At 46.3% G+C, this 21,417-nt stretch overlaps 2 protein-coding genes across 11 annotated transcripts in view; both read right to left on the minus strand.

Annotated features, from left to right (window-relative positions):
• The window catches only part of SARDH (sarcosine dehydrogenase), a 43,298-nt gene extending 35,297 nt beyond the window's left edge, over positions 1 to 8,001 (minus strand). For 2 of the 3 annotated variants that reach the window (XM_033137311.1, XM_033137309.1), the window contains exons 1-6: positions 7,907 to 8,001; positions 6,209 to 6,282; positions 1,781 to 2,105; positions 1,032 to 1,210; positions 630 to 809; positions 308 to 431 (exon numbers count right to left, since the gene is read on the minus strand). In XM_033137311.1, the coding sequence (XP_032993202.1) occupies positions 308 to 431; positions 630 to 809; positions 1,032 to 1,210; positions 1,781 to 2,099 (802 nt within the window). In that variant the 5' untranslated portion in view covers positions 2,100 to 2,105; positions 6,209 to 6,282; positions 7,907 to 8,001. The remainder of the gene's footprint in view (positions 1 to 307; positions 432 to 629; positions 810 to 1,031; positions 1,211 to 1,780; positions 2,106 to 6,208; positions 6,283 to 7,906) is intronic. The other variant, XM_033137310.1, reaches the window with a different exon arrangement.
• Positions 8,002 to 13,157: 5,156 nt separating this feature from the next.
• VAV2 (vav guanine nucleotide exchange factor 2) overlaps positions 13,158 to 21,417 on the minus strand; it is a 148,954-nt gene continuing 140,694 nt past the window's right edge. For 5 of the 8 annotated variants that reach the window (XM_033137012.1, XM_033137010.1, XM_033137015.1 and 2 more), the window contains 5 exons: positions 20,400 to 20,487; positions 19,443 to 19,566; positions 18,467 to 18,553; positions 16,188 to 16,342; positions 13,158 to 16,051 (listed from right to left, as the gene is read on the minus strand). In XM_033137012.1, coding sequence (XP_032992903.1) covers positions 16,004 to 16,051; positions 16,188 to 16,342; positions 18,467 to 18,553; positions 19,443 to 19,566; positions 20,400 to 20,487 — 502 coding nt within the window. In that variant the 3' untranslated portion in view covers positions 13,158 to 16,003. Of the gene's footprint in view, positions 16,052 to 16,187; positions 16,343 to 18,466; positions 18,554 to 19,442; positions 19,567 to 20,399; positions 20,488 to 21,417 lie in introns of those variants that run through there. The other 3 variants (XM_033137017.1, XM_033137013.1, XM_033137016.1) reach the window with 2 other exon arrangements.

Genomic DNA, 21,417 nt, shown 5'->3' on the forward strand with positions numbered 1-21,417 from the left:
TTAGTACTGGAAAAGTCTCCGTCTGAAACCCTGAAGAGCAGCTTCCAGGCAGTGTAGAGCCAGAAGAATTAGTGGCCTGACTCAGGATAAGGCAGCACACTGGCAAAGCATCTGCTTTGCATGCAGAAGGTCCCAGATTCAGTCCCTAATGGCATCTCCAGGTAGGGCTGGGAGAGATCCGCTGTCTGAAACCCTGGAGAGCTGCTGCCAGTCAACGTAGACAATGCTAATTGAGATGGACCAAGATAGAAAGGAACCCCAATGGATCATGGTTCTAGAATCTGGGGGGAGGGGACACTTTTCTTACCCATGCAGTTCACCACGCAGGGCGTCTGGATGGTTCCATGGTCTGTCACTACAGCTGCTACCCGTCGGGCTCCCAGATCATCCTCCCTTAATTCAATGCCTATCACAGGGCAATTCTCAATCACCTAGACAAAGCAAAGTGACAAAGAAGCTGCATGTTTTTTTCCTGTACTTAAACCCCACCCTTCTTCAAGGAGGCATACACAGTTCTCCCCCTCTCCATTTTATCCTCACAACAACGCTGTGAGGTACCGGTAGGTTAGGGTAAGAGACAATTACTGGCCCAAGGTCACCCAGTGAGCTTTATGGCCCTTGTGACTCACCAAAGCTCCTCGGGCGGTGGCTGCCCGGGCGAGGGTCATACAGGTCCCAGCAGGATCCATCGTGCCATCCTTGGGGACGTAGAGTGTACCGTAGAGGTCATCCACGTTCATCAAGGGATACAAGTCTTTTGTTTCACCAGGCGATAGGACATACGATTCAATACCGTAAACTTTACCTAGCTAGAAAGCATATCAAGAGGACGGGTGTCTCACAAAACAACATCCAAGAGACTGACTAGTGGATCAAGCAGAGATCTATCTAGTTCTGTCCTCACAGCAGCCAACTAAATGCCTCAATGGGAAACCTGCAAGCAGGATCTGAAATGGGACAGAATTAGCTCCTCAGGCCTCCCTATTCTTCTCAACACAGGAGAGGAACCAGCTAGGACATTTTCTACTTACAGACATGAGCCTTTTGTACTCGTCCAATCTTTGCTTGTTAGAGGCAATGAAGAGGCCACCATTTTGAATCCATCCCGTGTGGAGGCCTGTCTCCTGCTCTAGGTCCTGGCTAACGACGGTACGAGTATGAGCCAACAGTTCAACCTCCACATCACTGGGGCGCAATTGCCACAGCAGGCCTAAGCGAGACAGGAAGGGAAGGAAGTAAACTATTATTCAATATCGATGCAAGAAGGCGCCAGTTTCCATTGTGACCCAAGTTCAGCACACAAAGCACTGTTTCCATTCCATGATGGTTCTGTTTGCAAACGGAAGACAACAATAGCAGATACCAATTTATATTTGCTGGATCTGTTTCTGTTCCAGACATGGGGTGAGTAAGCCAACACTGACCGTTTTCCCATTCCTGTTTCCATCAGAACTTTCGGGCATCCCTGTTCTTCAATGAGAAGGGGAAATTGGACACTGTGCCACATTTAAGGCATGCATAAACTATCAGCGATCAGGATCTCTCGTCTCTGCCAGGGAGCATCCTCTATGAGCACAGGGATGAAATTCGTCAGAAAATAATAACTGCCACTGCAGTCCCTCCTGCAGGAGGCAGAGATGGCCATCAACTTGGACAGATTGAAAACAGGATTAGACAAATTAATGGAGTAGGAGGAGGCAACTATCAATGGCTACTAGCCATGACATCTATGTTCTGCCTCCACTGACAGAGGTGGTATTTCTTTTCCATTTCCCTTTACCTGCTGTGTGCCAGGTGGTCCCTGAGGTCAAGCGGTCCCTCTCCAGTAAGACAACGTTAGTCACCCCCATCTTGGCAAGATGATAGGTGGTCTGGCACCCTAAGCTGCCTCCACCTACCACCACCACATCAGCAGACGCTGGGACTGGCTTGGTGGGCCCTTGGCCCTTAGGGGCCTCTTCCTTCAAGGTCTTCTGGTAAGGGACGCTCTTTTCGGTCTGCTGGCCTGTCGTCCTGCTGCTAAAGAGTCGTATATGTTGCCAGGGACATGGCAGTTGGAAGGAAGAGGCAATTCGAAATCCCTGCTTCAAGGTGGCCATGGCGATCTGGAGAAGAAAGAAAAGGCGTTGATGCAACTCCATGGAGTAAAAATCCTTCTCTTTAACAAATGGGTGCTTATCATTCCCAAGTTAATGTGTTTAGCCTCAGCATAGCGGAAGTGAACACTGTTTTATTCCTGTAGTAATGAGGGTGTTAGAAGCAGTTGTAAAGGAAAGGTATGGAGAGGTGGAGGAAGAGAAACTTCAACTTGGGTGCTTGAGAGCCAGTGTGGTGTAGTGGTTAAGAGCGGTAGACTCGTAATCTGGGGAACTGGGTTCACTTCCCCGCTCCTCCACATGCAGCTGCTGGGTGACCTTGGGCTAGACACACTTCTCTGAAGTCTCTCAGCCCCACTCACCTCACAAGAGTGTTTGTTGGGGGGGGGGAGGGAAAGGAGAATGTTAGCCGCTTTGAGACTCCTTCGGGTAGTGAAAAGCGGGGTATCAAATCCAAACTCTTCTTCTTCTTCTTCTTTTCCACTTACATCCTGCTCATGGTCATTTAAAGTGTTGGGGTGCTGTAAAATCATACAGTCCAGTGTCTAAAATTACCCAGCTGCACCTCTGTTTCTCTCTGAGGAATCCCAGCAAGCTTAAGAAAAAACCTGAATCCCCCAGAACACAGTCTCAAAAACACTGCTCCATATTAAATTAACTATAAATAAGGCAACTAAACTCATATTCATGTTTTAACTTGTATTGTACTAGACACCTCTTAATTAAGTGTCTTCATTTGGCCAAGCCCAGGGGCAATTCAATTTCGGATAGCAGGGTTACGGGGAGGGGTGTGTGGAAGGGTGGTTTAGTTGCTGGAGGCTCAGGACTTTGGGTGTGTCTTTCCTTCATCTGAACTTCAAGCCAGAGAGTCTGCAGGAAGCAGAGGAGGTTCTGTCTCTGCACAGAACCAGGGAGAGGGAAGAGATGCCTGGACTGCTCCACAGCAGAAGCAGAATTCAAAGTCTCCCTGCTTGAAACGCTGGAGAACTGCTGCCAGACATTGTTGACAATACTGAGCAATGTGAACCCCAGTGGTTTGGACTCTGCAGAAAGCAGCTTCCCATGTTTTGATAAGAGTTCTGCTATGGTTCCCTTTTCAATAATCATCCATATGTTTTTATTCTGCCTCTCATTTTGAAATTGTATTATTATTACTGGGTTATATCCAATGTTTGTACTACCTTTAATTGAAATTAATGGCATGACTCTCTTAGGCCCATGAATTTTAATGGGTCTGCTTCATGCAAGACAAACCATTATTATTTCATTTATATCCCACCCTCGTTGCCAAGAGCCAGTGGTTAGGAGCTTTGCTCTTGCATATGAGAGTTGGCCTGGTTTTATTTCACTGCTCCTAATTCCAAGCTCCAGTGTGCACGCCCCCACCCCCTTCAGGCTCCTCCACTATTCCATCAGAGTGAGCTTCTTGGAATCCTGCACAGTCAACGAATTCCTCTGTCAAGCAGGCTTGGATCTCTGCTTTTGCAGTAGGGACCCGAGACTCTCATTTGCAACACACCACCTCCTTTTCCAGTAGATGAAACCATGTTTGAAAAATAGGAATTTTCCAGCACAGCTCTCTGGTATGAATATAAACACTACAGCTTGAAAGAGACAGGAAAGAACAAGGCAAATGCTTAAAATGCACATTCCCATGCAGTGCAGGAATTTCAGGTATAATATCCATGACAGAAAGCCATCCAACCTCTGCTTAAAAACCTCCAAGGAAGGAGAGTCAACCACTTCCCGAGGGAGTTCATTCCACTGCCTAACAGCTCTTACTGTCAGAAAGTTCTTTCTGAAATTGTTGGTACAGATTCTACCATCCAGAGCAGTAGAAAGCTAACTTGTTCCATCTTCCATGCAGCAGCCCTTTGGATATTTGAAGATGGCTATCATATCCCCTCCTCTTTTCCAGGCTTAACATCCCCAACTCCCTCAACCATTCCTCATAAGGCTTGGTTGCCAGACCCTCAATCATCTTTGTCGCCCTCCTCTGCACACCTTCCAGCTACTCAATATCCTTCTTAAACTGTGTTGCCCAGAAGTGGACACAGTACTCCAGGTGTGGTCTGACTAAGGCAGAATAGAGCAGTACTATGACTTCCCTTGGGGACGCGGGTGGCGCTGGTCTAAACCACTGAACCTAGGGCTTGCTGATCGGAAGGTTGGCGGCTCGAATCCCCGCTACGGGCTGAGCTCCCGTTGTTCGGTCCCAGCTCCTGCCAACCTAGCAGTTCAAAAGCACGTCAAAGTGCAAGTAGATAAATAGGTACCGCTCCGGCAGGAAGGCAAACTGCATTTCCGTGCACTGCTCTGGTTTCACCAGAAGTGGCTTAGTCATGCTGACCACATGACCCAGAAAAACTGTCTCTTCGGCTCCTTCAGCCAGTAAAGCAAGATGAGCACCACAACCCCAGAGTCGTCTGCGACTGGACTTAACGGTCAGGGGTCCCTTTACCTTTTCCTTTACCTTTATGACTTCCCTTGAGTAGGATACTAGACTTCTGTTGATGCAGCTTAGAATGTATGGGCTTTTCTTGCTGCTGCATCTCACTGTTGACTCATGTTCAGCTTGTGGTCTACTAAGATCCCAAGATCCTTTTCATATGTACTACTCACAAGCCAGTGTCCCCCATCTTCTATTGGTGCAGCTGGCTATTCCTGCCTAAGTGCAGAACCATACCTTAGTCCCTCTGGTAATTCATTTTGTTAGTTTGGACTCAGTTCTCCAATCTGTTAGGGTCATCTTGAATTCCAATTCTGTCTTCTGCTGCATTTTTAGCTACCCCTCTCAGTTTGGTGTCATCTGTAAATTTAATGAGCATCCTCTCAATTCCTTTGTCCAAGTCATTTATAAAGGTGTTGAACAACAATGGGTACAGGACAGAACTCTGTGGTATGCCACTTGCTACTTTTTTGCAGGAAGATGACAAACCATTACTGAGCACTCTTTTGAGTTAGGTCTGTCAATCAGCTACAAGTCCACCTATCAGTTACCTCATCCAGACCACATTTTAGCTGCTCTGCAAAAATGTAATGGGGGACTTTGTCAAAAGCATTACTGAAATCAAGATACACTACTACATCCACAGCATTTCCCTGATCCACCAAGCTTGTAACTATAAAAAGGGGAGATGGAGCCAAGAGCTTGCAGACTGACCTTTCTTGGTGTCGGTGTCAAGCTCACCGGTCTGTAGTTACCGGGGTCTTCTCCCCCCCCCCTTTTGAATATGGGAATAACATTTGCCCACCTCCAGTCTGCAGCTCATTAGGCACTGGAGATCTGAATTCATTTAAAGAAGCCAAGAGTTCCCTGGCTACCACTTTTCTTATCTTGGGCTGCAGCTGCCTCCTAGCATTGTTTATTCTGTTATCACCAGGTTGGGCACTGCTTTCCTTTGGGGTGACAACAGAGGCAAAGCAGTTGTTGAGCAGTTCCACCTTCTCTCTGTCACCCAAGAGCACTTCTTTGTCTTATCCATCCAGAGGACCTACCACTTGCTTGTTCCACCTCTTGCTTCAAACGTAGCCAAAGAAACCCTTTTTATTATTATTCAACAATGTGTGATTCCACCACCAGTGCACTCATCAACTTTCTCCTATCATGCCTTCTGAAAGGTACCCTTTCGGAAAAAGGCAACCACAATGATCAAGATGATGGAACAGCTCCCTTATGAGGAATGGTTGCAGAGTTTAGGGCTTTTTAATTTAGAGAAAAGGCGAGTAAGAGGAGATATGATAGAAGTATATAAAATTATGCACAGCATGGAGAAAGTGGATGCAGTTATGTTCCCCCCCCCCAATCTCTCCTAACACTGGATACTCGTGGACATCCAATGAAGCTGGATCTGGAAGATTCAGGAGAGACAAAATAAAGGACTTCTTCATGCCACAAAGTGTTATGGAACTTGCCTGCAGGAGGCAGTGATGACCACCAACTTGGGGACGGCTTTAAAAGAGGATTAGCCCCATTCATGCAGAATAAGGCTATCACGATTTACACAGTCGATGCATGGAAGACATAACATCCACTTCATGCACAGCTCATATGCATGTCAAACACCACCCTCAAATGCAACAGAAAGGACAGTCAGCTCCATCCTGTTTACCTCTGAAGTCAGGTTGCTGCCGGATTCTTCTCTCTGGCTGCTAGAAATGCCGGGCTGGGCTGTTAACCACGCTGCTATTACACACAAAAATTAAGCAAGAGTTGAAAGAGGACACCGGAGCAGAAGTGAAGGCAGCAGCTGCTGCTGCTATTGGCCAGGGGCTGCTAGTCCCAGAGTCCAGTCAGTGCATTTCTGGGAATGTGGAGTGACGTGTACACAGCTCATGTGCATGGGCATAGCCAAGGGGGAGCAGGCAAGGGCAGCTGCCCACCCCAACCAATAAAAAGCAATAAAAATGCATAGCTAAGTGAGGTTCTTCCCCCCTCCTAACAAAAGGCCTGCCCCCCTAACAAAAATCCCGGCTATGCCCATGCTCATGTGGGCACATCCTACCTCAGAAGAAGAAGCTACATCTGTGCATCTGTGCTCATTTGGGCAGCAAGCTTTGGCAGAGTCTGGCTTGAAATAGAATCACGTAATTCTATGCTCCAATGGGCAAGCACAGATGTTTTTGGCACAATTAACAAAACCAGGGCATGCCTTGCATTGAACTTTGCACAGTCCTAACTTGTGGGATTTGTTGATAGAAAATCTGTTGTCACTGGCAGCACGGGGGGGGGGGATTCATGGTGGCACAGAAGGGCAAAGTATATTTGTAAACTAACAGCATGTGTTAATAACCAGCAATGTAGGTAACAATTGTGGGGGGGGGGGCAAATTCCTTGTTTGGGGGGTATCCCCCCCCCCATGTCACACATGTCTGTTTTATGTTTGCCATACATCTGGGATTTCCCAGACATATACAGAATACTGCAGTCGGCAGCAGTGTGTGGGCTGGAGTCAGGGTTTTTTTAAAAAACAAACAAACAAACATTAAAATAAAAAATTTAGTAACTAATGCCGGATGCATGGCAGTGCTGTTTTTTTGGCCCCCAACAGCTTTGCTCCCTCCACCCATAAAAAAGCTCAACAACACTTTTTTGTTTGATGGTTGTTTAAAGAAACATCAGACAATATCATGCTGGAGGAGAGGGGGCAACTGAATGGATCTCCCCCCAAAAAGAAAATACATTGGGAAGATATTTGGGGCAGAAGTAGATTTCACAGGAACAGAGACTCATAAGTGGCAGTTAATCCAAGTCTGCAAAGTGAATATTTATGCGTTTCCAAAGCTTTATACATAGCACTGGTCAGGTTTTCTAGATATTATTTTTTATATCACACCTTTTCCTCCACGGAGCTCAAAGCGGCGAACATAGCTCTCCCCCTCTCCATGCTACCTTCACAACAACCCTGCTATGAAGGGCTAGGTTGAGAGAGACAGCGACTGGCTCAATGCCACCCAGTGAAATTCATGTTGCTGAGTTTGAGCTTTGACCCCCTGGTCTCTCCCAACGGTCTACTCTAACCACAGCTACATCAGCCTTCCAACGTACATAGCCACTTTTACAGAACTCTCTGCTCCACCGAGCTTACAATCAATTTGTTTCAGAACTGGAAGGAGACAACCGAAGGAGGAGAAGGAGGAGGAAAGGCAACCAGGAACCAGCAGCAGAAGGGAGAAAGAAAGAGAGAGAGAGAGTAAGAAAGTGAGTGTGAAAGAGAGAAAGTACATGTGGCAGTACATGAGTGTGTGTGTGTGTGTGTGTGTGTGTGTGTGTGTGTGAGAGAGAGAGAGAGAGAGAGAGAGGATGATACCTTTGCTTCTTTCTGAGCTCTTTCAACAGCACCGCACTTCTCTCCAGCGCCAAAAAACACGAAGCAACTTTACAGCTAGAACCATTCCTTGTAAGAACAATCAAATGTGGGCAGTGTCGGCTAGCTGGGCTCTTATTGGACAAGAGACTGGAGAGGGAGGGGTTTGCCACAGTGCAGCTGAGGAAGGAGGGTCTGGCTGTGTTGAAACTGGGTTAAAGAGCCAGACCTACCATAGAGGGGAAAGAGGGGTAGCTCAGGGATCACCTTCCGAGCTCTACCTTTGCACATTGCGATATTCTGTCGGTTGTAGGCTGGGCATTTTCTGAGCTCTGCAAAAAAATCCTGTGCGCCAATTAAGGAGGAGACTTTTCCTTTCAATAACGTTTCCTTTTTTCTATTTGTAAAAAGTATTTCTATTCCACCCCCTTACAAAACCTTTGGGGAGCTGTCCAGCAAGATAGAAAATCTTTAAAAGCAGTGCGAAGCAAGTCTTGAAAACGACTGGCTACACAGAAAATATTATTAAACAACTGCCTATGTCTGTCAATGTAAGCGAAAGGTCTTCAAGAGTCACATGAAAGGGAAAAGTTAGAGGCTACCAGCCGCATCTCTGCAGGAAGAGTGTTCCATGCAGCATGGGAACAGCAACACCAAACACAGGGCTCCCACGGGAGGTGGGATTGGGCCCTCTTAACAGGGCGGATGACTAACTTGTAAACCGCTTAGAGGTTTTACTACAATCAAGTGGTAAACGTTCTTGAATAAACACATAAATGAAATAATTGCCTCCAAGCAGAGCTTTGTGGCACAATAAAGGGCTATCAGTCTTACAAGCAAAGAGAAAGTTCAAAGTTTCAGAATTTATTTATTTATAAGAATAATTATATTCTGCCATTCATAAAAGAAATCAAAGCTGTTTAAAATAGCAGCACCATCCCCGATACAATAAAAAATGAATGTAAAATATATCATCTCAGTTGTATGCATAAGCTTTCTGGAATAGAAAGATTTTCAGCAGAGTTTGAAAAGTTAAAACAGAAGGTGCCTGCTGAATTGGGCATGTGAGCCTGCCAATGTTTACCAAAAGGAGCTGAATTTAGGGCCTTCCCACTGCTTGCCCCCAGATTTTGGAACTCTCTTCCTCTCCAAGCCATACTGGCTTCTTCCTTGTTGTCCTTTGACTGGCAGGTGAGGATTTTTCTTGTTCCAACAAGAACAATAATTGACTGCTTTAATGAAAGAGCTGGTGCAGTGCTGTTTTTATTGTAATTTTCTATATGTTTATAATAGTCTGTATAAAAATTAGTGTGCACATGCGGGGCAGTGGAGAGGGGGGGGGAAACAAAATTAAGAACCGAAGCAGAAATATTTTGTTATTGGGGGGAAGGAAAGCAAGAAACACACAGCACAGGACATACATACAGACATGGTCCTTTCCTGCAACATTCTCCCTGCCCCCCATAAAGCTAGGTGACTCTTAAGGAGGAAGGGGGTTGCCTGGGGGGGGGAGGTAAAAAAACAAGAGGGGGAAGGGATGTTGGAGTGGAAGGAGAAATAAACACAGATGACATTCCCCACTTTCAGGGTTATTTTTACATCTTTCCAAATTGGACTGGGGGTGGGGGCTCTAAAAATGGAGGAAGGTGCTGGTGGGTTTTTTTGGTGAGGGGGGCAGAAAAAAAGCTACAGGAGGGAACACACATACACTTCCAAGCGTGCACATCATCCAGCTATTTTGCTGTTTTCTTGCATTTCTCAATCCCTCTGTGTAAAACCACGGAGATGTTAGAGGGGGAATATTACTGAAGGTGGGGATTTTTTGTTTGTTTGGTGTGTTTGTGTGTTGGGGAGATTTTATAAAGATAAACAGTAGCAGCTAGCAGGCATCATTCAAAAGCCTCAGATGCTACTCGGAAGAGGACCCGGGAGATGCGAGGAATAGAGAGAAAAGCAGCTGCTTCTGCATATATGTTTTCATTTTATCTTTAAAGCGGGGCAGCGGGTTTTTTGTTTTTGTTTTTAAGAGAGAGAGGAGAGAGCGAGAGAGAGAGAGATGCAGAAAGATATGGACTGCAAGTAAATTAAGGGAAGGGAAAAAAGGAGGGGAGGAAAGCTGCAGCTCCCCTAAACATTCCTCAAGTTTCCCCCAAGCAGCTGCAGCTCACCGGTTGAAAACCAATGGTTTGTCATGCTATGGTCTTAAAGCCTTCGGGCATTAACTAGAGCTAAGTGTCATGGACTGAGTGGATGAAGAGGAGTGGTGGGAGGCACCAGCTGGGGAAGCCCCAAGGGAAATCCCAGAGAAGGAAGGCTCAGAGCCCCGGGACTGGTGGTGGGACACTGAGGAGACGTCAGAGGGGGGAGATGGGGAGGGAAGTGCTGGCTACTGAAGGGACAACAGGGTTCAGAGAGCAGAAGGAACCTGTGAGGGAGAAGTTCAGACTCTGAGGCTGAGGCAGAAGGGAAGAAGAATCCAGAGAATCTCCCTCTCCTGCTAGGACAAACACCTCTCCCCGACGATCTCCAAGAATGCACAGGATAATGAGAAGGTGCTCAGACACTGTTTGAGACTTCTTGGGGAACATCTGGGAGAGCAGTCGTCTTAGGAGGGGTAGAAGGCAGGCACCTTCAGCCCTGGCAACTGCTCTATAGGGGAAGACGGAGAAGTGTTGCTGAGTGGTATGCAGTTTCCTTGAATAAGGAGCTAACTTCACTGACAACTGACTCTGCTTCTTCATGCTGACCTGCATCTGACTCCAGACCTGATACAAAGCATGCTGATTACATGAGGCTGATATTTACCCCACAAATTTTAAGGGGGAGGGGGAGGTTAGGTTGGTAACAGAGCCCCTGTGTTGCATGCAGAAGGACCCATGTTTAGTCCTGGGCAATTCCAGGTGGGGGGGTGGGAGAGACCCCTGCCTGAAAGTCTGTAGAGCTACTGCCAGTCAGTGTAGATATTGAACTAGATGGACCCAATGCCCTGACTCTGTAGAAGGCAGCTTCTTAGGTGGCTGCTTCCCTGGCAGCAAGACCTCTTGAACTCTATGATCAAGTGAGCAACCTAAGAAGTACCTGGCAGGGGTAGCCTCCACACTGTTGCCTGTTCTCTCCAGTCTTTCACAAGGGGCCTGGCCTGAAAGGGAGAATTTCACACACACAAACTCCGTCTCAGTGTGTACTCAGAAGTGACATATCTAGACAAGGATATGGTTATTTCTTGGGTGTTTCATAACTCTGTGGCTCCTATATGATCTGCCCAATCACCAGCATGAGCAAGCAGCCACCGAAGGGTGATTGGTTGAAGGGTGATTGGATAGCAGAGCAGGTAGAAGAGATACCCACCCTCCCTGCTTTAACTCATGCAGGATTCTTGACAGTAGCTGACAGAGAGAGAGAGAGAGTTCTGAGAACCAGATGGGAGATATCTGGAGGGCCACTTTTGCCCCTGAACCTGAGGTTTAGTTTGGGGTGCTTTTCATTACGGAAAAAAACACCAAAAGGGGCAAGCACTGTGGTGAAAACCAGCATTCATATCAGAAGAGAAATTGTTTCATAGATTACATATCTGTTTGGAGTGTCAGACTGGAGAAATCAATAGTTCAGACACCTGACACATGAGCTGGTTGAGGGTCTCTCTTTGCTAAAGTTGCAGCACCGAAGTGACCTCCCCAGGACACAAGCCTGGGCAGTGTGTATGGAGCTCATGGGCTACCCAGACCAGATCCCCCTCTTGGGCTCGCTGATGGGGTCCAAAGGAAAGCAGAGCAATACGTTTGGTACCAAGTTGGTTACAGGAGTTGCTCGGAGGCGTACAATGTGCCAGCCAACCGTGCTTTAAGGACTCCACTCCAGATTTGTGGTGGAAAAGTGGGATACAAATGTAAAATAAAATAAGTGAGGAGCATATGTTGTTTTTACTCAGGTTCTACTGGGAAGTTTTGTCTGATGCAAATCAACAGTTCAGCATTTCTTCAGGAGAACACAAAAGTTTATTTATATAGCCGCCTCCATTGGAAATTTGATTTGAAGTGTTTGCCATTAAACTTCAGTGCGGAGGTGGCAAAAATATCTCTCTTTGGCCTTACTAAAAATGCATTTCTCTCTCTCAGATCTTTTGCCAAGGGTCTAAGAGGGAGAGAATTTGGCACACAACCCTGTCTTCTGTATCCAAACCCTGCCAGCTGTGGGAAGACAGGGACCTTCAGTCTCCACAACTGCCTCATAAAGGCATGACCTACTGAGAAGAGTTACTGTGTTCATTAGGCCTGGCAATCCTGAGCAGACCTTGTTTTTTCTAATAAAGAGTAAACTTCACTTGCTCCATGTGATTTATTGCTGGCTTGCTACTGACACCATCTAAAGGGTTGGGGGACATTCCATAGTCTATGGTCACCCAGCTGTACCCCTGTTGTCTGAGGAAACCCCCAGCAAGCTTAAGAGAAACACCAGGATCTCCTAGAACACTTTTCCAAAAAACTCTCTGTATTAAAGTGTAAGGCCACTAAATCCACCGCATTTTAAATTGTATGCACCAAAGTCCCCTAAATAAGTGTCTCCTTTTGACCAAGTCTAGAGGCAACACAATTTTGCTGACGCCTCATAGGGGAACGCCTCTTTTAAATAGATGTATTCTTCCATCTGTATGCAACAGAACCATGGAATTGTAGAGTTGGAAGGGTCATCTAATTCAACCCCCTGTAGAGAATGCTACTTCTTAAAGTAGGATTATTGGCCATGATGAATTAGGTGAAGTCCAACGAATATGGTTCCCCACCCCTGATGTAAGAAGCAGCACTCCACTCTCACAAGAGAATGCTTATTTTAAAATAGGGACGTTTCCCCATTTCCTGCATGCAAGAGAAGAAATGCTGCTTCTTAGATCAGGGCCAGGGCAGATGTGGCCCTCCAGGTGTTGATAAACTAGAACTCCTATCATCCATGACTATTAGCCATACTGGCTGCTGGAAGTCTGGCTATATATGGAGGGCACCACGTTGCCTCCCCCTGCTTTAGATCATATCCCACAACTGTGCCAAGATTCTGAGAAACAAAGGCAGGTGATGGGAGCATCTGTGTGTCTCGAGCAGCTCTTCCATTCCTGTTTGCCTGACAATCACAACTGCAAATGGATTTTCAGTTCCTCTCCCCATCTATAAACCAGACTTCACATGATCTTATATAATCTCCCATCTTCCATCTGGCCCCAATTCAGAGTTAGTGCAAAAAGAACCAAACAAGAGCAAACAAATCAGGTAATTTACATATTCTTTTTTTGTCCATTGGTACAATTATTTTAAAAATGCTTTTTCTTCTTCAAAACCAACTAAAATATATGTACAATATTCTCACCACATCATCATCATCATCACTGAAGAAAACTTTCTTTCTTATTCACAAATATATATTGTGGTGACAAAGTGGGTCCATAATTAATTACAAACAAAATAATCCCTTAGGTTGGGGGAGGGGGAATATTACATCAGTAAACAAACATACAAAAGAAGAAGAAAACCCAGCCTCCTCCAACCCAACCCACCATCCCTTTCCTCCCCCACCCCAAGAAATGCTTTGATTTTTCTCAGAATTCACCACAGAAGGCAGCAAAGGCATTTCAAGAGAGAGGTGAGCGGTGCTCTGGTTTCATTTTTGAAGGAAGTATGATTTACCTTCACCGAGGGGTAAGCAACCAACAACCCTTAGTTATTTCATTATTCTGGCAGAATACCCCCCCCCACTTTCCCCTCCGTTTTCCAAAAGCTGACCAACAGAACTGTAAGGCTGTAGACTCCATGCACATCTTATTGGAAGCAAATACTACAAGGGAGCCTAACAGCTGAAGGTGCACAGAAGTAGGAGTTCAAAGGTGCATCAGTTTATGCTTTGCTGGCTTCTCTGGGCTGCTCCCTGCAGCAAGTTCCAAGACCAGCTCTTTGCATTTGGTAACAGTTATGGATCAAAGAGGCACCCAGAGGCAGGAGAGGTTGGTTCATCGGGGCACAGCCTCGCCAACCCCTGGTCAGTCCTCACGCCTGTCGTCTTCTTACTTCCAAGCCAGACTGGGATGGGGTGGGGTGCTGGCTACCAGCTTCCTCCTCTTCCTCTAAGCAGATCCTCACTAAACAGTTAAAGCACATTGATAGGCATTTAAGAACATGGCTACCCTGCAAAGATTCCTGGGAACTGTAGTTTCACCCTCACAGAACTGTACTTCCCAACAACCATAACAAACTATAGTCCTTGCGATTCTTTGTGGGAAAAGCCATGCATGTTGAAATGTGCTTTGCATGAATGCAATGGATCAGTCCTGTGTTGTCCTTGCAAAGCTCAGCAGGGACAGTAGGGATGGCACTAGAACCAGCTGGCTCTCTGCCTGTCATTGCAATCCCTAAATATATTATCTCTTAAGTGCACCAAGCGCCTCTGGATGGGAAATGAACTTAGTTGGGGGTGGCAGGATCTAACTGCCAGTGATGGTGCAATCTGGGTAAACAGGGTGGGATATTAATTTAGAGAAATAAATAATTTTAAGGTGACGACTGAGCGAGACATGTTGAGTTTTACGAAAACGAGTTGCATATTTTATTCAGAACTGACAGCCCTTATCAAATCCTAACCCTTAGGGTGACCAATGTTTGGACGTCAATGGGTGATTTAACACTTCTCTCTTTCCAAAAGAGTGAAAACTGTGAAATTTGCCAATTTCTTGATTGGGTGTGCGGAGGATGTTCTTGGACTCCAGCTCCTAGCAGCCTCCAGTAACCAGCATGGGATGATGGGAATTATAGTCCAAGAACACATGGAGGACCCTAGGTTGGGTGGGGAAGGCTGCTGTGGAGCACAAGCCCCAGATAACCAGCCTGACACCCCCCAATCACAAGGGAGAAAATCCACTCAGAGATGTGCAAGGGACCATTTTTCAGACTGAGAGCTACATCCCCTCATAGAGAACCTTCTAAGGAACACATCACAGTGGTTGGCTGGGCCAGTAGCGAAAGTTGGTGGAGGGACAGGTGCAAGTCTTACATTTCTATGGCAAGCTATATCCCAGCCATGAAAAAGGCAAGTGTTTGTATGTCCACCTTTCTCCATCCATTTACCCAAGCAAGAGGCATTACCCCACTGGCAAGGTGAGATATCCAGTCAGCCAAACCCACTTAAGGTGTGGAGCAAGCATTGTTAAATGGGGACAGGGGTGTGTGGGTGTGGAGTGGCCACTTTCAGCCCCCTGTGGCCTGAAATCCCCCACCTGCACTAAGAAATGAGGATCAATGTCACACTCCTCAAAAGTGAAGGAGAACCTGATGAACAAGGTCAGACACAGGTGATGCCTCACCTTTCTGGGCAACCTTCCAGGAGTGATATTCTCAGGGTTCATCCTCACCCAAGTTGAGTAGGGAGTCCTTTTATGCCAACTGGAGAGGGTTTGATACCTGAATGAGAACAACACAACCGAAGCCCTGTCCCAGACACCGATTCATGGCTGTTGAGTGTGTGAGATCAGTCCCACATACCATCCAAACTACGTCTGTAGTCTGTGAGAGGACTCCCTCCATTGTCCTAATGCCAGAGTCCCCAGAAGCCTTGTAGAAATCAGGACTCCCCTTCTCCATCACTCCCCTTCCAGGAACAAGAGACACTCTCCAATTCCAGAGTTCCACCATGCCATCCCTGTGGTGGTTTTGGTCCAACCTTCACTAAACAGGCTTCGTAAATCACCCCTAAGCCATGTGTCACGGAAGGCTTCCCTCAGACGCCCCACAACTTTCCAGAAACACCACCCAACTTTGGATTTCAAAATCTTATGTACAAGTCAAGCCATCAATGAAAGATAAAGCTAAACTGTCTCTCCCAACCCCTCACCCACAGAAAGCACAAATGAGCAAAGAATCCTGTTCTGTTGCATGTCCATGTGCATGTGCATTTGCTTGCTTGCTTGCTTGTACCCCATTTGTTACAATGGGTCCAACAAGAGGCTTTTGTCTTAGTTGTTAGTGCCGGAAGAGGGACAGTCGCTTTTTCAGAGCCCCAGAGAAAAAGGGCTTGTTTTGGCTTTCCACTGGGCCAACTGCTGACAGCACCTGGGAGCTCCAGACGTCACTGAACACCCTCTTCTTCAACGTAGGTCGAAGGGAACCAACCAATCTGCAGTGGGAGATGGAAAGCAGCAATTAAAAACAACAACACCCAGAGTCAGAACCAGGTATCCACTCTTAAGAAGGACCCAGATACCCATGTTAAAATGTAGAAGGACCCAGTTATCCCAACAACCAGCACGCACTCTTCCATTGGTTTCTCCTTTCCACCAGCCCTGGTCCCCGCCTATTCGGCTGTAGATCTTCACAACGTCCCCTTCTCTCAACGAGAGCTCCCGCATGTCCCGCGCAGCAAAGTTGTACCTCGCCACTGCCGTCCCTATGACCCGAGGTGTGAATACTGTGGGCAGACAAAAAAGGGAGGATGGTTAGGAAGCATTGTGGTGCTTCACATCTGCCAGACTCTTTCCTGAGCACAGCTGGACCGAGTTCAACCTGGCCTCTTGCATCTGCTGTAAGAGCAAGGCAGCAGAATTTCGCCTTGTGCAGGGAAGCACATAGGCCTCATTTGAAATGTGTCACAGGACATTGTTAAATTGGTTTGTGCCTACTGCTTTGTGGGAATGGAATACAATTCTTGGATTTTTCTTTAAAAATTGGCATGTGAATTAAGCCACTGATGAAGTGCTGTACAGATCATACAGTGCTGGGGTGAGGAACCTTCTTCAGCCAGAGAGCTGCATTCCCTTGCAGACAACCTTTCAGGGGCCACATTCCAGTGGCTGGTGGCTTGCCAAGGCCTAACACCAACACATGCATCTCACCAACCCTGAGGACCCATACAATTAAAATGCACGGTCACAGTTCAAGGGAGCATTCCTACCAGGCAAAAGCAGTCAATGAAGGTGTGAAGCAAGGATGAGGTGAGGGGGGTGGCTCAGTGAGAGGGGTGGGTCTGGTGAGAGTCCCAAGGGCCAGACAGAGAGGTTTGGAAGGCTGCATTCAGTTTCTGGGCCTTAGGTTCCCCACCCCAATATTAGCTAATTTTCTTCTTTGGAATGTCCTCATTCAAAATAGTTAAAACGTAATTACTGCAGAAAGGAAAAGTCTGCCAATTTTTTCCCAAAATTGCAAATGTGCTGGAAGAGGAGTGATTTTTACAAACATGCTTTTTTTTTAAAAAAAGAAATCCCTGGTGAAGTTTCCCTGTGCTTTAATGCATCCAATCAGCAAACAGAAGTTGAACTGCGTTCCATGCAGGCTGAAAAGTGTAGTCTGTCCAGAGAGGCTTCTAAATGTGGGATCAGGAAAGGATGCAATGGATACGCCTCTGAAATGTGGAAATGAATGGGACACAAGGACAGCTTGTGTTTGGAATCCAAGATGACACAGGATGGGTGCAAAGACAGCAAAGGGAAACAATCCCACCAGGACATTCAATGCCCCACTGAAACAAATGGAAGGCACATCAGGGCAGAACAGAGAATGCTGGTCAGGTTTTTTTTTTTTTTTGCAAAGAGAAACATGGAGGTTTCCACAGCTATCCAGTAGGAAATTCAGCTCAGAGAGAGACTTGTGTTTTGATCCACCACAGTCCAATATTGCCACCAAGTTCTGGCTAAATGGAAGTCGGAGGTGAGCTTTGGGGGAATTACTGGGCGGGGGGGGGGGTGGAAATATATATCTCTCTCTCTCCATAATTTATTAGCATTTTCAGGGTCAGCCAATGATATTTTGCTGCCAGAAGCAAAGGACAAGAGGGTTGCCCCCTCCCATGAAATGTACAGAACCCCCCCCCCAAGGCCACCTGTTTAGGAGGTACAAGCCAGTTCTTGTAGCACACAGAGATTTGTTCTGCAACTCCTTGCTGCTGTCTGACCACCCACAACCGCCTCACTCTGCCTAATGGTCAGGGATGACGGGGTGGGGTGGGGCACAGATCCACACCATAAATTTAAATCACAACCAACATACGTTTAAAGCACATGGCTTCCCCTGGCAACTGTAGTTTGTTAAGGGTGAATATTTTATTCATTTGTTGCATTTATTTATTGCATTATATCTCACCTGTTTCTCCATAGCTCTCTCCCCTCCTCATTAAATTTCCACAACACCTTGTGAGGTAGTTTAACCTGGGAGGCGGTGGCTGGCTCCAAAGTCACCTGCAGTGAATGCCACAGCTGAGTGGGAGATTTGAACCCTGGACTCTGTGAGGGGAAACTACATTTCCCAGGATTCTTGAGTGGGGGGGGGGGAAGCCATGTATTTTAAATGTAACTTTGAATGCATATTAAAAGTTTGCTGTGGATCTGGCCAAGGACCAATGTGAAAGGACCTTTTCTCTTCCAGGTGACCAATGGATGAATGTCTGCTGGTGGTGATGATGGAGATGGCAACATGCTGCAATTTCTCAGGTTACCACCAGAGGTCAAGTTCCTCACTATTTTCATGCACACATGTATACATACAGATATTTAGATATATATATACACACACTAACAAACACATATGTATATATATATACCTGACCAGAAAGGAGTGGAGGCATTCTGAGAAGTGAAGTTGTGGCCCTGAGGACTGAGAAAGGAAAAATTGTAGGAAGCACAGGCAGCTGCAGAAAGGTCAGAGAGAGAGAAACAAAGCAACAGGAGAAAGGAAAGAAGGAAGAAAAGGGTCGGAAAACACAATTAACGAGGGAAATTAACAAAGGTGGGGAGAGAAAAACACGGCACACACCCAGTAAAAGCAAACTCAGAACATGCAGAATTATTATTTTTTTCATTCTCTCTCTCTCCCCCCCCCCCCTCAATAATGACAATAACTATGTTTTATTTTTTGGAATATCAAAACATTTATCATTGGATCAGACCAAGGCTCATACAAAGAGTCTGGATGCTGGATCAGGCCAATGGCCCATCCAGCCCAACATCCTGTTCTCACAGTGGCCATCTGGAAACAGATGCCTGTGGAAAGCAAGACCTGAGCCCAACAGCATACCTCCCCTCCTGCAGTTTTCAGCAACTGGCGTTCAGAAGCATTGCTGCCTCTGGCTGTGGAGGAAGAGCATAGCTCATCTGCCCTCGCAAATTGCCCATTTTGGCCTAGAGCAAGGAAGAAGGGAGCCCGACTGTCTTTGCCTGCTCTTAGGGGGCAGTGAGATACACACATCCCATAGGACCCACTTCCCGCAAAGTATATAGCATGTTGGTAGCAACTAAGCCCCTGTAGCTTTTGGGGTTGCATGCAATGCTTGTCACGCTCCAAGCAAACCCACTGAAACTGATAGGCATGATTAACTTAGGTAGGTACGGCAATTCCAATGGGTCTACTTTGAGTAGAACTTACTTGGGTGCAATCCTTGGCCTGTGCCTCGCAAGCAGAGGGTTTCCTCTACTGTTGAAATGTGGACAGCACCCATAACTTCCCTGTCCTGGGTGTTTTTTTTACTCTCGAGTGATTAAGAGAAACTGAAGGAAGGGATTTCAACTTCCTTTTATTACCTGGTGACCGAGTCAAGGTTCTGGAGGTAGAGCGTTCCCGGGACTTGTAAGGGTACTTCAATGTTGTGTCCAGTTGTTTAAAACTCTCCTTGAGTGAGTGAGTTTGATAGTATTCAACAAGTTCCTACAAGGGGATGGAAGAAATTAAAAAAAACACAAAAGTGTTAACTTCTTGGAAGAGGGTTCTCTAAATAAACTTTAGACACCAAGGCAGGCATACCAGGCCAAGTTAAAAAATAGCACCAGCTCTTTAATTAAAAGCAGTCAGTTCCCCAAAGCCTGTTGGAACAAGGTTTTCACCTGCTGGCAGAAGGACAACAAGGAGGGAGCCAGTCAGGCTTCTCCAAGAAGGGAGTTCCAGAATCTGGGAGCAGTCAACGAAGATGGCCTTCTCCCGCAGCCCCACCAAGTGGGCTTGTTAAAGTGGTGGTACCAAGAGAAGGGCCTTCACCAAAGATCTCAAAACTCTGGCAGGTTTGTATGAGGAAATGGTCTTTCAGATAGCTTGGACCCAAGCCAGGTAGGGCTTTATAGGTCATAACCAGCACTTTGAATTGTGCCTAGAAACGGACGGTCAGCCCCTTCACTTGAAACTCGCTGCTTATTGACACCAGGCAGGTGCCGTCTTTGTACTCTTTTCAAAGCCTGCTGAAAACATTTTTGTTTGGACAAGTCTACCCAGGAGTTTAGAAAGTTGATACGAGCATCAATGTTTTTAGTCTATTGTTATTTTGACTTTTCAAAAGTATTAAATTACTGTATTGTTGTCAATTCTTCTTTTTGGTTTATCTTTTTTTGTGAATAGCTATGAGGGATTTTTTTTTTTTACAATCAACCAAGCTGTGTATAAATGTTATGAGATATGTAAATTAATTTAATAATAATAATAATAATAATAATAATAATAATAATAATAATAATAATAATTTTAATTTGTTATCTCCAAACAAACCATACCAATAAGCTTTCAAATTTTTTTGCTTCTGTGATGTGAATCCAGTTGTCTTTTTCGACCACCTTAATGTGCTTCACCTCCTCATTAAACCTGCAGGGGGAGACATGGAGTTGGTGAACCAGAAAGATCACAGTCCGATTGGGGTGGTTTGGAATGCCACTGTGCCCCTACAGCAAGGGTCAGCAACCTAAGGCCCATGGGCCACAAGCGGCTCATGGGGGTCATTTAACGAGCCCATGGACCCCGCCGCCTGCTCGCGGACCCCCACTGCCCGCTTGGTCGGCTCCTGTGCACCATGCTAAACCGGCGTGGAGCAGAGCGGGGACTGCCTTCCGCCACGCTGGCCAGATTCCCATTGGCTACAGGAAGCTCCTGCAGCCAATGGGAAGCTGTGTACGCCTCCTCTGTGCTGGAAGGAGTGCTGGAAATAGCGTTTGCACATGCATGCACTCCAGCCCACCGCAACGTCTGCGGGACAGTGAACCGGCCCAAGCCACAAAAACTTTGACAACCCCTGCCCTACAGGAATGGTAGTGTCCTAAAAAAGGCCTATTGACCACAAGGGATGGGCAAATCTGACTCTCTTTTTTCAGTTTGCCAGAAATATTTAAGAAAGAGGGGATGTGTTGTTATGTGTGGTTAGTGTACGATGTAGTTTTGAATTGGTGGTTGTGGAAGCTTCAGTCCACTACAGCCATACCTTGGTTTTCGAACTTGCCTAGTTCTCAAACGTTTTGGCTCCTGAACGATTGTTCCAGTTTTTGAATGTTCTTTTGGAAGCCGAATGTCCAACGGGGCTTCCGATAGGCTGCAAGAGTTCCCTGCAGCCAATCAGAAGCTGTGCTTTGGTTTTTGAACATTTTGGAAGTTGAACGGACTTCCGGAACAGATTCCATTTGACTTCCAAGGTACGACTTATTTTGATTCGGAATTTGCATCCTCAAATTGTATCCAAGGTCAGACAAAAACCTGCCCCTTGATCTTGGGAACTATCACGCAAATTCTGGTTGCGTTATCAAG

Source organism: Lacerta agilis, chromosome Z (assembly GCF_009819535.1).
Source record: "Lacerta agilis isolate rLacAgi1 chromosome Z, rLacAgi1.pri, whole genome shotgun sequence".
Classification (NCBI taxonomy): domain Eukaryota; kingdom Metazoa; phylum Chordata; class Lepidosauria; order Squamata; family Lacertidae; genus Lacerta; species Lacerta agilis.